This window comes from Coregonus lavaretus (assembly GCF_964263955.1).
Source record: "Coregonus lavaretus genome assembly, contig: HAP1_SCAFFOLD_1870, whole genome shotgun sequence".
NCBI lineage: Eukaryota > Metazoa > Chordata > Actinopteri > Salmoniformes > Salmonidae > Coregonus > Coregonus lavaretus.
Window position 1 is genome coordinate 23249 of NW_028165561.1, and position 14331 is coordinate 37579.

General features: G+C 41.6%; 1 protein-coding gene across 1 annotated transcript in view; it reads right to left on the reverse strand.

Annotated features, from left to right (window-relative positions):
- LOC311115723 (regulator of G-protein signaling 7-like) overlaps positions 1-14331 on the reverse strand; it is a gene marked incomplete at both ends in the record, with an annotated part of 71999 nt that overhangs the window by 8824 nt on the left and 48844 nt on the right. Inside the window, 2 exons of the mRNA XM_084190874.1 lie at positions 12804-12865; positions 13076-13174. Of these exons, the coding sequence (XP_084047000.1) occupies positions 12804-12865; positions 13076-13174 (161 nt within the window). The remainder of the gene's footprint in view (positions 1-12803; positions 12866-13075; positions 13175-14331) is intronic.

Sequence of the window (14331 nt, forward strand, 5' to 3'; positions counted from 1 at the left end):
GCCTTGATTACCAGTCTGTTTTCAGAGACTAATCCTCCAATAACAGCCTTGATTACCAGTCTGTTTTCAGAGACCGCTCCAATAACAGCCTTGATTACCAGTCTGTTTTCAGAGACTAATCCTCCAATAACAGTCTTGATTACCAGTCTGTTTTCAGAGACCACTCCAATAACAGCCTTGATTACCAGTCTGTTTTCAGAGACCACTCCAATAACAGCCTTGATTGCCAGTCTGTTTTCAGAGACTAATCCTCCAATAACAGCCTTGATTACCAGTCTGTTTTCAGAGACTGCTCCAATAACAGTCTTGATTGCCAGTCTGTTTTCAGAGACTAATCCTCCAATAACAGTCTTGATTACCAGTCTGTTTTCAGAGACTAATCCTCCAATAACAGCCTTGATTACCAGTCTGTTTTCAGAGACTAATCCTCCAATAACAGCCTTGATTACCAGTCTGTTTTCAGAGACTAATCCTCCAATAACAGCCTTGATTACCAGTCTGTTTTCAGAGACTAATCCTCCAATAACAGCCTTGATTACCAGTCTGTTTTCAGAGACCAATCCAATAACAGCCTTGATTACCAGTCTGTTTTCAGAGACTACTCCAATAACAGCCTTGATTACCAGTCTGTTTTCAGAGACTAATCCTCCAATAACAGCCTTGATTACCAGTCTGTTTTCAGAGACTAATCCTCCAATAACAGCCTTGATTACCAGTCTGTTTTCAGAGACTAATCCTCCAATAACAGCCTTGATTACCAGTCTGTTTTCAGAGACCACTCCAATAACAGCCTTGATTACCAGTCTGTTTTCAGAGACCACTCCAATAACAGCCTTGATTACCAGTCTGTTTTCAGAGACTGCTCCAATAACAGTCTTGATTACCAGTCTGTTTTCAGAAACTAATCCTCCAATAACAGCCTTGATTACCAGTCTGTTTTCAGAGACCACTCCAATAACAGCCTTGATTACCAGTCTGTTTTCAGAGACTAATCCTCCAATAACAGCCTTGATTGCCAGTCTGTTTTCAGAGACTAATCCTCCAATAACAGCCTTGATTACCTGTCTGTTTTCAGAGACTAATCCTCCAATAACAGCCTTGATTACCAGTCTGTTTTCAGAGACTAATCCTCCAATAACAGCCTTGATTACCAGTCTGTTTTCAGAGACTAATCCTCCAATAACAGCCTTGATTACCAGTCTGTTTTCAGAGACTACTCCAATAACAGCCTTGATTACCAGTCTGTTTTCAGAGACTACTCCAATAACAGCCTTGATTACCAGTCTGTTTTCAGAGACTAATCCTCCAATAACAGCCTTGATTACCAGTCTGTTTTCAGAGACTAATCCTCCAATAACAGCCTTGATTACCAGTCTGTTTTCAGAGACTAATCCTCCAATAACAGCCTTGATTACCAGTCTGTTTTCAGAGACCACTCCAATAACAGCCTTGATTACCAGTCTGTTTTCAGAGACCACTCCAATAACAGCCTTGATTACCAGTCTGTTTTCAGAGACTGCTCCAATAACAGTCTTGATTACCAGTCTGTTTTCAGAAACTAATCCTCCAATAACAGCCTTGATTACCAGTCTGTTTTCAGAGACTGCTCCAATAACAGCCTTGATTACCAGTCTGTTTTCAGAGACTAATCCTTCAATAACAGTCTTGATTACCAGTCTATTTTCAGAGACCACTCCAATAACAGCCTTGATTACCAGTCTGTTTTCAGAGACTAATCCTCCAATAACAGCCTTGATTGCCAGTCTGTTTTCAGAGACTAATCCTCCAATAACAGCCTTGATTACCTGTCTGTTTTCAGAGACTAATCCTCCAATAACAGCCTTGATTACCAGTCTGTTTTCAGAGACTAATCCTCCAATAACAGCCTTGATTACCAGTCTGTTTTCAGAGACTAATCCTCCAATAACAGCCTTGATTACCAGTCTGTTTTCAGAGACTACTCCAATAACAGCCTTGATTACCAGTCTGTTTTCAGAGACCGCTCCAATAACAGCCTTGATTACCAGTCTGTTTTCAGAGACTAATCCTCCAATAACAGCCTTGATTACCAGTCTGTTTTCAGAGACCACTCCAATAACAGCCTTGATTACCAGTCTGTTTTCAGAGACCACTCCAATAACAGCCTTGATTACCAGTCTGTTTTCAGAGACTGCTCCAATAACAGTCTTGATTACCAGTCTGTTTTCAGAAACTAATCCTCCAATAACAGCCTTGATTACCAGTCTGTTTTCAGAGACTAATCCTCCAATAACAGCCTTGATTACCAGTCTGTTTTCAGAGACTAATCCTCCAATAACAGCCTTGATTACCAGTCTGTTTTCAGAGACCGCTCCAATAACAGCCTTGATTACCAGTCTGTTTTCAGAGACCACTCCAATAACAGCCTTGATTACCAGTCTGTTTTCAGAGACTGCTCCAATAACAGTCTTGATTACCAGTCTGTTTTCAGAGACTGCTCCAATAACAGCCTTGATTACCAGTCTGTTTTCAGAGACTGCTCCAATAACAGCCTTGATTACCAGTCTGTTTTCAGAGACTAATCCTCCAATAACAGCCTTGATTACCAGTCTGTTTTCAGAGACTGCTCCAATAACAGTCTTGATTACCAGTCTGTTTTCAGAGACCACTCCAATAACAGCCTTGATTACCAGTCTGTTTTCAGAGACTACTCCAATAACAGCCTTGATTACCAGTCTGTTTTCAGAGACCACTCCAATAACAGCCTTGATTACCAGTCTGTTTTCAGAGACTAATCCTCCAATAACAGTCTTGATTACCCGTCTGTTTTCAGAGACTAATCCTACAATAACAGCCTTGATTACCAGTCTGTTTTCAGAGACCACTCCAATAACAGCCTTGATTACCAGTCTGTTTTCAGAGACTAATCCTCCAATAACAGCCTTGATTACCAGTCTGTTTTCAGAGACTAATCCTCCAATAACAGCCTTGATTACCAGTCTGTTTTCAGAGACTAATCCTCCAATAACAGTCTTGATTGCCAGTCTGTTTTCAGAGACTAATCCTCCAATAACAGCCTTGATTACCAGTCTGTTTTCAGAGACTAATCCTCCAATAACAGCCTTGATTACCAGTCTGTTTTCAGAGACTAATCCTCCAATAACAGTCTTGATTGCCAGTCTGTTTTCAGAGACTAATCCTCCAATAACAGCCTTGATTACCAGTCTGTTTTCAGAGACTAATCCTCCAATAACAGTCTTGATTGCCAGTCTGTTTTCAGAGACTAATCCTCCAATAACAGCCTTGATTACCAGTCTGTTTTCAGAGACTAATCCTCCAATAACAGCCTTGATTACCAGTCTGTTTTCAGAGACTAAACCTCCAATAACAGCCTTGATTACCAGTCTGTTTTCAGAGACTAATCCTCCAATAACAGCCTTGATTACCAGTCTGTTTTCAGAGACTAATCCTCCAATAACAGCCTTGATTACCAGTCTGTTTTCAGAGACTGCTCCAATAACAGCCTTGATTACCAGTCTGTTTTCAGAGACCGCTCCAATAACAGCCTTGATTACCAGTCTGTTTTCAGAGACCGCTCCAATGACAGCCTTGATTACCAGTCTGTTTTCAGAGACCGCTCCAATAACAGCCTTGATTACCAGTCTGTTTTCAGAGACTGCTCCAATAACAGCCTTGATTACCAGTCTGTTTTCAGAGACTAATCCTCCAATAACAGCCTTGATTACCAGTCTGTTTTCAGAGACTAATCCTCCAATAACAGCCTTGATTACCAGTCTGTTTTCATAGACTAATCCTCCAATAACAGCCTTGATTACCAGTCTGTTTTCAGAGACTAATCCTCCAATAACAGCCTTGATTACCAGTCTGTTTTCAGAGACCGCTCCAATAACAGCCTTGATTACCAGTCTGTTTTCAGAGACTAATCCTCCAATAACAGTCTTGATTACCAGTCTGTTTTCAGAGACCACTCCAATAACAGCCTTGATTACCAGTCTGTTTTCAGAGACCACTCCAATAACAGCCTTGATTGCCAGTCTGTTTTCAGAGACTAATCCTCCAATAACAGCCTTGATTACCAGTCTGTTTTCAGAGACTGCTCCAATAACAGTCTTGATTGCCAGTCTGTTTTCAGAGACTAATCCTCCAATAACAGTCTTGATTACCAGTCTGTTTTCAGAGACTAATCCTCCAATAACAGCCTTGATTACCAGTCTGTTTTCAGAGACTAATCCTCCAATAACAGCCTTGATTACCAGTCTGTTTTCAGAGACTAATCCTCCAATAACAGCCTTGATTACCAGTCTGTTTTCAGAGACTAATCCTCCAATAACAGCCTTGATTACCAGTCTGTTTTCAGAGACCAATCCAATAACAGCCTTGATTACCAGTCTGTTTTCAGAGACTACTCCAATAACAGCCTTGATTACCAGTCTGTTTTCAGAGACTAATCCTCCAATAACAGCCTTGATTACCAGTCTGTTTTCAGAGACTAATCCTCCAATAACAGCCTTGATTACCAGTCTGTTTTCAGAGACTAATCCTCCAATAACAGCCTTGATTACCAGTCTGTTTTCAGAGACCACTCCAATAACAGCCTTGATTACCAGTCTGTTTTCAGAGACCACTCCAATAACAGCCTTGATTACCAGTCTGTTTTCAGAGACTGCTCCAATAACAGTCTTGATTACCAGTCTGTTTTCAGAAACTAATCCTCCAATAACAGCCTTGATTACCAGTTTGTTTTCAGAGACCACTCCAATAACAGCCTTGATTACCAGTCTGTTTTCAGAGACTAATCCTCCAATAACAGCCTTGATTGCCAGTCTGTTTTCAGAGACTAATCCTCCAATAACAGCCTTGATTACCTGTCTGTTTTCAGAGACTAATCCTCCAATAACAGCCTTGATTACCAGTCTGTTTTCAGAGACTAATCCTCCAATAACAGCCTTGATTACCAGTCTGTTTTCAGAGACTAATCCTCCAATAACAGCCTTGATTACCAGTCTGTTTTCAGAGACTACTCCAATAACAGCCTTGATTACCAGTCTGTTTTCAGAGACCGCTCCAATAACAGCCTTGATTACCAGTCTGTTTTCAGAGACTAATCCTCCAATAACAGCCTTGATTACCAGTCTGTTTTCAGAGACCACTCCAATAACAGCCTTGATTACCAGTCTGTTTTCAGAGACCACTCCAATAACAGCCTTGATTACCAGTCTGTTTTCAGAGACTGCTCCAATAAGAGTCTTGATTACCAGTCTGTTTTCAGAAACTAATCCTCCAATAACAGCCTTGATTACCAGTCTGTTTTCAGAGACTGCTCCAATAACAGCCTTGATTACCAGTCTGTTTTCAGAGACTACTCCAATAACAGCCTTGATTACCAGTCTGTTTTCAGAGACTAATCCTCCAATAACAGCCTTGATTACCAGTCTGTTTTCAGAGACTGCTCCAATAACAGCCTTGATTACCAGTCTGTTTTCAGAGACTAATCCTCCAATAACAGCCTTGATTACCAGTCTGTTTTCAGAGACTAATCCTCCAATAACAGCCTTGATTACCAGTCTGTTTTCAGAGACTAATCCTCCAATAACAGCCTTGATTACCAGTCTGTTTTCAGAGACTGCTCCAATAACAGCCTTGATTACCAGTCTGTTTTCAGAGACTAATCCTCCAATAACAGCCTTGATTACCAGTCTGTTTTCAGAGACTAATCCTCCAATAACAGCCTTGATTACCAGTCTGTTTTCAGAGACCAATCCAATAACAGACTTGATTACCAGTCTGTTTTCAGAGACTACTCCAATAACAGCCTTGATTACCAGTCTGTTTTCAGAGACTAATCCTCCAATAACAGCCTTGATTACCAGTCTGTTTTCAGAGACTAATCCTCCAATAACAGCCTTGATTACCAGTCTGTTTTCAGAGACTAATCCTCCAATAACAGCCTTGATTACCAGTCTGTTTTCAGAGACCACTCCAATAACAGCCTTGATTACCAGTCTGTTTTCAGAGACCACTCCAATAACAGCCTTGATTACCAGTCTGTTTTCAGAGACTGCTCCAATAACAGTCTTGATTACCAGTCTGTTTTCAGAAACTAATCCTCCAATAACAGCCTTGATTACCAGTCTGTTTTCAGAGACTGCTCCAATAACAGCCTTGATTACCAGTCTGTTTTCAGAGACTAATCCTTCAATAACAGTCTTGATTACCAGTCTATTTTCAGAGACCACTCCAATAACAGCCTTGATTACCAGTCTGTTTTCAGAGACTAATCCTCCAATAACAGCCTTGATTGCCAGTCTGTTTTCAGAGACTAATCCTCCAATAACAGCCTTGATTACCTGTCTGTTTTCAGAGACTAATCCTCCAATAACAGCCTTGATTACCAGTCTGTTTTCAGAGACTAATCCTCCAATAACAGCCTTGATTACCAGTCTGTTTTCAGAGACTAATCCTCCAATAACAGCCTTGATTACCAGTCTGTTTTCAGAGACTACTCCAATAACAGCCTTGATTACCAGTCTGTTTTCAGAGACCACTCCAATAACAGCCTTGATTACCAGTCTGTTTTCAGAGACCACTCCAATAACAGCCTTGATTACCAGTCTGTTTTCAGAGACTGCTCCAATAACAGTCTTGATTACCAGTCTGTTTTCAGAAACTAATCCTCCAATAACAGCCTTGATTACCAGTCTGTTTTCAGAGACTGCTCCAATAACAGCCTTGATTACCAGTCTGTTTTCAGAGACTACTCCAATAACAGCCTTGATTACCAGTCTGTTTTCAGAGACTAATCCTCCAATAACAGCCTTGATTACCAGTCTGTTTTCAGAGACTGCTCCAATAACAGCCTTGATTACCAGTCTGTTTTCAGAGACTAATCCTCCAATAACAGCCTTGATTACCAGTCTGTTTTCAGAGACTAATCCTCCAATAACAGCCTTGATTACCAGTCTGTTTTCAGAGACTAATCCTCCAATAACAGCCTTGATTACCAGTCTGTTTTCAGAGACTGCTCCAATAACAGCCTTGATTACCAGTCTGTTTTCAGAGACTACTCCAATAACAGCCTTGATTACTAGTCTGTTTTCAGAGACTAATCCTCCAATAACAGCCTTGATTACCAGTCTGTTTTCAGAGACTGCTCCAATAACAGCCTTGATTACCAGTCTGTTTTCAGAGACTAATCCTCCAATAACAGCCTTGATTACCAGTCTGTTTTCAGAGACTGCTCCAATAACAGCCTTGATTACCAGTCTGTTTTCAGAGACCGCTCCAATAACAGCCTTGATTGCCAGTCTGTTTTCAGAGACTGCTCCAATAACAGCCTTGATTACCAGTCTGTTTTCAGAGACTAATCCTCCAATAACAGCCTTGATTACCAGTCTGTTTTCAGAGACTACTCCAATAACAGTCTTGATTACCAGTCTGTTTTCAGAGACTAATCCTCCAATAACAGCCTTGATTACCAGTCTGTTTTCAGAGACTGCTCCAATAACAGCCTTGATTGCCAGTCTGTTTTCAGAGACTAATCCTCCAATAACAGCCTTGATTACCAGTCTGTTTTCAGAGACTGCTCCAATAACAGCCTTGATTACCAGTCTGTTTTCAGAGACCGCTCCAATAACAGTCTTGATTACCAGTCTGTTTTCAGAGACCGCTCCAATAACAGACTTGATTACCAGTCTGTTTTCAGAGACCACTCCAATAACAGCCTTGATTACCAGTCTGTTTTCAGAGACTAATCCTCCAATAACAGTCTTGATTACCCGTCTGTTTTCAGAGACTAATCCTCCAATAACAGCCTTGATTACCAGTCTGTTTTCAGAGACAACTCCAATAACAGCCTTGATTACCAGTCTGTTTTCAGAGACTAATCCTCCAATAACAGCCTTGATTACCAGTCTGTTTTCAGAGACTAATCCTCCAATAACAGCCTTGATTACCAGTCTGTTTTCAGAGACTAATCCTCCAATAACAGCCTTGATTGCCAGTCTGTTTTCAGAGACTGCTCCAATAAAAGTCTTGATTACCAGTCTGTTTTCGTAGACTGCTCCAATAACAGCCTTGATTACCAGTCTGTTTTCAGAGACTGCTCCAATAACAGCCTTGATTACCAGTCTGTTTTCAGAGACTAATCCTCCAATAACAGCCTTGATTACCAGTCTGTTTTCAGAGACCAATCCAATAACAGCCTTGATTACCAGTCTGTTTTCAGAGACTGCTCCAATAACAGCCTTGATTGCCAGTCTGTTTTCAGAGACTAATCCTCCAATAACAGCCTTGATTACCTGTCTGTTTTCAGAGACTAATCCTCCAATAACAGCCTTGATTACCAGTCTGTTTTCAGAGACTAATCCTCCAATAACAGCCTTGATTACCAGTCTGTTTTCAGAGACTAATCCTCCAATAACAGCCTTGATTACCAGTCTGTTTTCAGAGACTACTCCAATAACAGCCTTGATTACCAGTCTGTTTTCAGAGACCGCTCCAATAACAGCCTTGATTACCAGTCTGTTTTCAGAGACTAATCCTCCAATAACAGCCTTGATTACCAGTCTGTTTTCAGAGACCACTCCAATAACAGCCTTGATTACCAGTCTGTTTTCAGAGACCACTCCAATAACAGCCTTGATTACCAGTCTGTTTTCAGAGACTGCTCCAATAACAGTCTTGATTACCAGTCTGTTTTCAGAAACTAATCCTCCAATAACAGCCTTGATTACCAGTCTGTTTTCAGAGACTGCTCCAATAACAGCCTTGATTACCAGTCTGTTTTCAGAGACTACTCCAATAACAGCCTTGATTACCAGTCTGTTTTCAGAGACTAATCCTCCAATAACAGCCTTGATTACCAGTCTGTTTTCAGAGACTGCTCCAATAACAGCCTTGATTACCAGTCTGTTTTCAGAGACTAATCCTCCAATAACAGCCTTGATTACCAGTCTGTTTTCAGAGACTAATCCTCCAATAACAGCCTTGATTACCAGTCTGTTTTCAGAGACTAATCCTCCAATAACAGCCTTGATTACCAGTCTGTTTTCAGAGACTGCTCCAATAACAGCCTTGATTACCAGTCTGTTTTCAGAGACTAATCCTCCAATAACAGCCTTGATTACCAGTCTGTTTTCAGAGACTAATCCTCCAATAACAGCCTTGATTACCAGTCTGTTTTCAGAGACCAATCCAATAACAGCCTTGATTACCAGTCTGTTTTCAGAGACTACTCCAATAACAGCCTTGATTACCAGTCTGTTTTCAGAGACTAATCCTCCAATAACAGCCTTGATTACCAGTCTGTTTTCAGAGACTAATCCTCCAATAACAGCCTTGATTACCAGTCTGTTTTCAGAGACTAATCCTCCAATAACAGCCTTGATTACCAGTCTGTTTTCAGAGACCACTCCAATAACAGCCTTGATTACCAGTCTGTTTTCAGAGACCACTCCAATAACAGCCTTGATTACCAGTCTGTTTTCAGAGACTGCTCCAATAACAGTCTTGATTACCAGTCTGTTTTCAGAAACTAATCCTCCAATAACAGCCTTGATTACCAGTCTGTTTTCAGAGACTGCTCCAATAACAGCCTTGATTACCAGTCTGTTTTCAGAGACTAATCCTTCAATAACAGTCTTGATTACCAGTCTATTTTCAGAGACAACTCCAATAACAGCCTTGATTACCAGTCTGTTTTCAGAGACTAATCCTCCAATAACAGCCTTGATTGCCAGTCTGTTTTCAGAGACTAATCCTCCAATAACAGCCTTGATTACCTGTCTGTTTTCAGAGACTAATCCTCCAATAACAGCCTTGATTACCAGTCTGTTTTCAGAGACTAATCCTCCAATAACAGCCTTGATTACCAGTCTGTTTTCAGAGACTAATCCTCCAATAACAGCCTTGATTACCAGTCTGTTTTCAGAGACCAATCCAATAACAGCCTTGATTACCAGTCTGTTTTCAGAGACTACTCCAATAACAGCCTTGATTACCAGTCTGTTTTCAGAGACTAATCCTCCAATAACAGCCTTGATTACCAGTCTGTTTTCAGAGACTAATCCTCCAATAACAGCCTTGATTACCAGTCTGTTTTCAGAGACTAATCCTCCAATAACAGCCTTGATTACCAGTCTGTTTTCAGAGACCACTCCAATAACAGCCTTGATTACCAGTCTGTTTTCAGAGACCACTCCAATAACAGCCTTGATTACCAGTCTGTTTTCAGAGACTGCTCCAATAACAGTCTTGATTACCAGTCTGTTTTCAGAAACTAATCCTCCAATAACAGCCTTGATTACCAGTCTGTTTTCAGAGACTGCTCCAATAACAGCCTTGATTACCAGTCTGTTTTCAGAGACTAATCCTTCAATAACAGTCTTGATTACCAGTCTATTTTCAGAGACAACTCCAATAACAGCCTTGATTACCAGTCTGTTTTCAGAGACTAATCCTCCAATAACAGCCTTGATTGCCAGTCTGTTTTCAGAGACTAATCCTCCAATAACAGCCTTGATTACCTGTCTGTTTTCAGAGACTAATCCTCCAATAACAGCCTTGATTACCAGTCTGTTTTCAGAGACTAATCCTCCAATAACAGCCTTGATTACCAGTCTGTTTTCAGAGACTAATCCTCCAATAACAGCCTTGATTACCAGTCTGTTTTCAGAGACTACTCCAATAACAGCCTTGATTACCAGTCTGTTTTCAGAGACCACTCCAATAACAGCCTTGATTACCAGTCTGTTTTCAGAGACCACTCCAATAACAGCCTTGATTACCAGTCTGTTTTCAGAGACTGCTCCAATAACAGTCTTGATTACCAGTCTGTTTTCAGAAACTAATCCTCCAATAACAGCCTTGATTACCAGTCTGTTTTCAGAGACTGCTCCAATAACAGCCTTGATTACCAGTCTGTTTTCAGAGACTACTCCAATAACAGCCTTGATTACCAGTCTGTTTTCAGAGACTAATCCTCCAATAACAGCCTTGATTACCAGTCTGTTTTCAGAGACTGCTCCAATAACAGCCTTGATTACCAGTCTGTTTTCAGAGACTAATCCTCCAATAACAGCCTTGATTACCAGTCTGTTTTCAGAGACTAATCCTCCAATAACAGCCTTGATTACCAGTCTGTTTTCAGAGACTAATCCTCCAATAACAGCCTTGATTACCAGTCTGTTTTCAGAGACTGCTCCAATAACAGCCTTGATTACCAGTCTGTTTTCAGAGACTACTCCAATAACAGCCTTGATTACTAGTCTGTTTTCAGAGACTAATCCTCCAATAACAGCCTTGATTACCAGTCTGTTTTCAGAGACTGCTCCAATAACAGCCTTGATTACCAGTCTGTTTTCAGAGACTAATCCTCCAATAACAGCCTTGATTACCAGTCTGTTTTCAGAGACTGCTCCAATAACAGCCTTGATTACCAGTCTGTTTTCAGAGACCGCTCCAATAACAGCCTTGATTGCCAGTCTGTTTTCAGAGACTGCTCCAATAACAGTCTTGATTACCAGTCTGTTTTCAGAGACTAATCCTCCAATAACAGCCTTGATTACCAGTCTGTTTTCAGAGACTGCTCCAATAACAGCCTTGATTGCCAGTCTGTTTTCAGAGACTAATCCTCCAATAACAGCCTTGATTACCAGTCTGTTTTCAGAGACTGCTCCAATAACAGCCTTGATTACCAGTCTGTTTTCAGAGACCGCTCCAATAACAGTCTTGATTACCAGTCTGTTTTCAGAGACCGCTCCAATAACAGCCTTGATTACCAGTCTGTTTTCAGAGACCACTCCAATAACAGCCTTGATTACCAGTCTGTTTTCAGAGACTAATCCTCCAATAACAGTCTTGATTACCCGTCTGTTTTCAGAGACTAATCCTCCAATAACAGCCTTGATTACCAGTCTGTTTTCAGAGACAACTCCAATAACAGCCTTGATTACCAGTCTGTTTTCAGAGACTAATCCTCCAATAACAGCCTTGATTACCAGTCTGTTTTCAGAGACTAATCCTCCAATAACAGCCTTGATTACCAGTCTGTTTTCAGAGACTAATCCTCCAATAACAGCCTTGATTGCCAGTCTGTTTTCAGAGACTGCTCCAATAAAAGTCTTGATTACCAGTCTGTTTTCGTAGACTGCTCCAATAACAGCCTTGATTACCAGTCTGTTTTCAGAGACTGCTCCAATAACAGCCTTGATTACCAGTCTGTTTTCAGAGACTAATCCTCCAATAACAGCCTTGATTACCAGTCTGTTTTCAGAGACCAATCCAATAACAGCCTTGATTACCAGTCTGTTTTCAGAGACTGCTCCAATAACAGCCTTGATTACCAGTCTGTTTTCAGAGACTAATCCTCCAATAACAGCCTTGATTACCAGTCTGTTTTCAGAGACTACTCCAATAACAGCCTTGATTACCAGTCTGTTTTCAGAGACTAATCCTCCAATAACAGCCTTGATTACCAGTCTGTTTTCAGAGACTGCTCCAATAACAGCCTTGATTACCAGTCTGTTTTCAGAGACTGCTCCAATAACAGCCTTGATTACCAGTCTGTTTTCAGAGACTAATCCTCCAATAACAGCCTTGATTACCAGTCTGTTTTCAGAGACTGCTCCAATAACAGTCTTGATTACCAGTCTGTTTTCGGAGACAAGATAGGAACTATATGAGGTACTGTCAGAGGCCATCACAGGAGGGTCAGTTTCACTTCCAATTTAGTTAGGAAAAAAGTTGCATGAACAATCTGTAAATATGCATAGAGGTGTGTGTTGCATTAGAAGAAAACAGCCTACCTTTCTGCCACCTTGGACATTTTTAACCGATGCCTGTCTAGTTGGGCTTGCCAGTATTGAATCTGAAAGGAGAAGGTGCCAATGTGATGGCATGCTGCTCTGTCAGATAACCAGTCAAGCTAACAATCATTCTGTCAGATAACATGATTTTAGATATCTCAATCTACCAGTAAAAACTCTGTGTGACATGTCAATGCATTTTGATGGATATCTGTTGACATCAGCCATAGAAAACCCTCTTTTGTAATGTGTCCTTGAATTGACGACATTACCTGGTCACGTATCTCCTCCTCTGTGGGTTCTTTGACCTCTGGAGCGGGGGTGTGGGTGGGGCTGTGGCTCCGAATGTCATTCTGGAGGCCGTACACAGACTGGAGAGGACCACCATTCAGATGCACAGAGAGAGAGAAGAGCCCATTCAAACTGACGTACAGAGGAGCAAGACAAGGACAGCCCATTCACACACACACAGAGAAAGAGGAGGGATAGGAGAATGTTGCTGTATTCTTTCTCTCTCTCTCTCTCTCTCTCTCTCTCTCTCTTTCACTCTCTCTCTCTCTCTCTCTCTCTTTCACTCTCTCTTTCTCTCTCTCTCTTTCACTCTCTCTCTCTCTCTGTCTCTCTCTCTCTGTCTCTCTCTTTCTCTCTATTTCTCTCTATTTCTCTCTTTCTTTCTTTCTTTCTTTCTTTCTTTCTTTCTTTCTTTCTTTCTTTCTTTCTTTCTTTCTTTCTTTCTTTCTTTCTCTCTCTCTTTCACTCTCTCTCTCTTTCACTATCTCCCTCTCGCTCTCTTTCACTCTCTCCCTCTCTCTCTCTTTCACTCTCCCCCTCTCTCTCTTTCACTCTCCCCCTCTCTCTCTTTCACTCTCCCCCTCTCTCTCTTTCACTCCCCCCCCTCTCTCTCTCTCTCTCTCTCTCTCTCTCTCTCTCTCTCTCTTTCACTCTCTCTCTCTCTCTCACTCTCTCTTTCACTCTCTCTCTCTCTCTCTCTCTCTCGCTCTCTCTCTCTCCTCTCAAGCAATTTAAACTTCAATTCACTCTCTGTCACTGCTGTCACCACATCCTCTCTCTGTAACTGCTGTCTCCACATCCTCTCTCTCTGTCACTGCTGTCTCCACATCATCTCTCTCTGTCACTGCTGTCACCACATCCTCTCTCTCTGTCACTGCTGTCTCCACATCCTCTCTCTCTGTCTCTGCTGTCTCCACATCCTCTCTCTCTGTCACTGCTGTCTCCACATCCTCTCTCTCTGTAACTGCTGTCACCACATCCTCTCTCTGTCACTGCTGTCTCCACATCCTCTCTCTCTGTCACTGCTGTCACCACATCCTCTCTCTCTGTCACTGCTGTCTCCACATCCTCTCTCTCTGTCACTGCTGTCTCCACATCCTCTCTCTCTGTCACTGCTGTCACCACACCCTCTCTCTCTGTCACTGCTGTCTCCACATCCTCTCTCTCTGTCACTGCTGCCTCCACATCCTCTCTCTCTGTCACTGCTGTCACCACATCCTCTCTCTCTGTCTCTGCT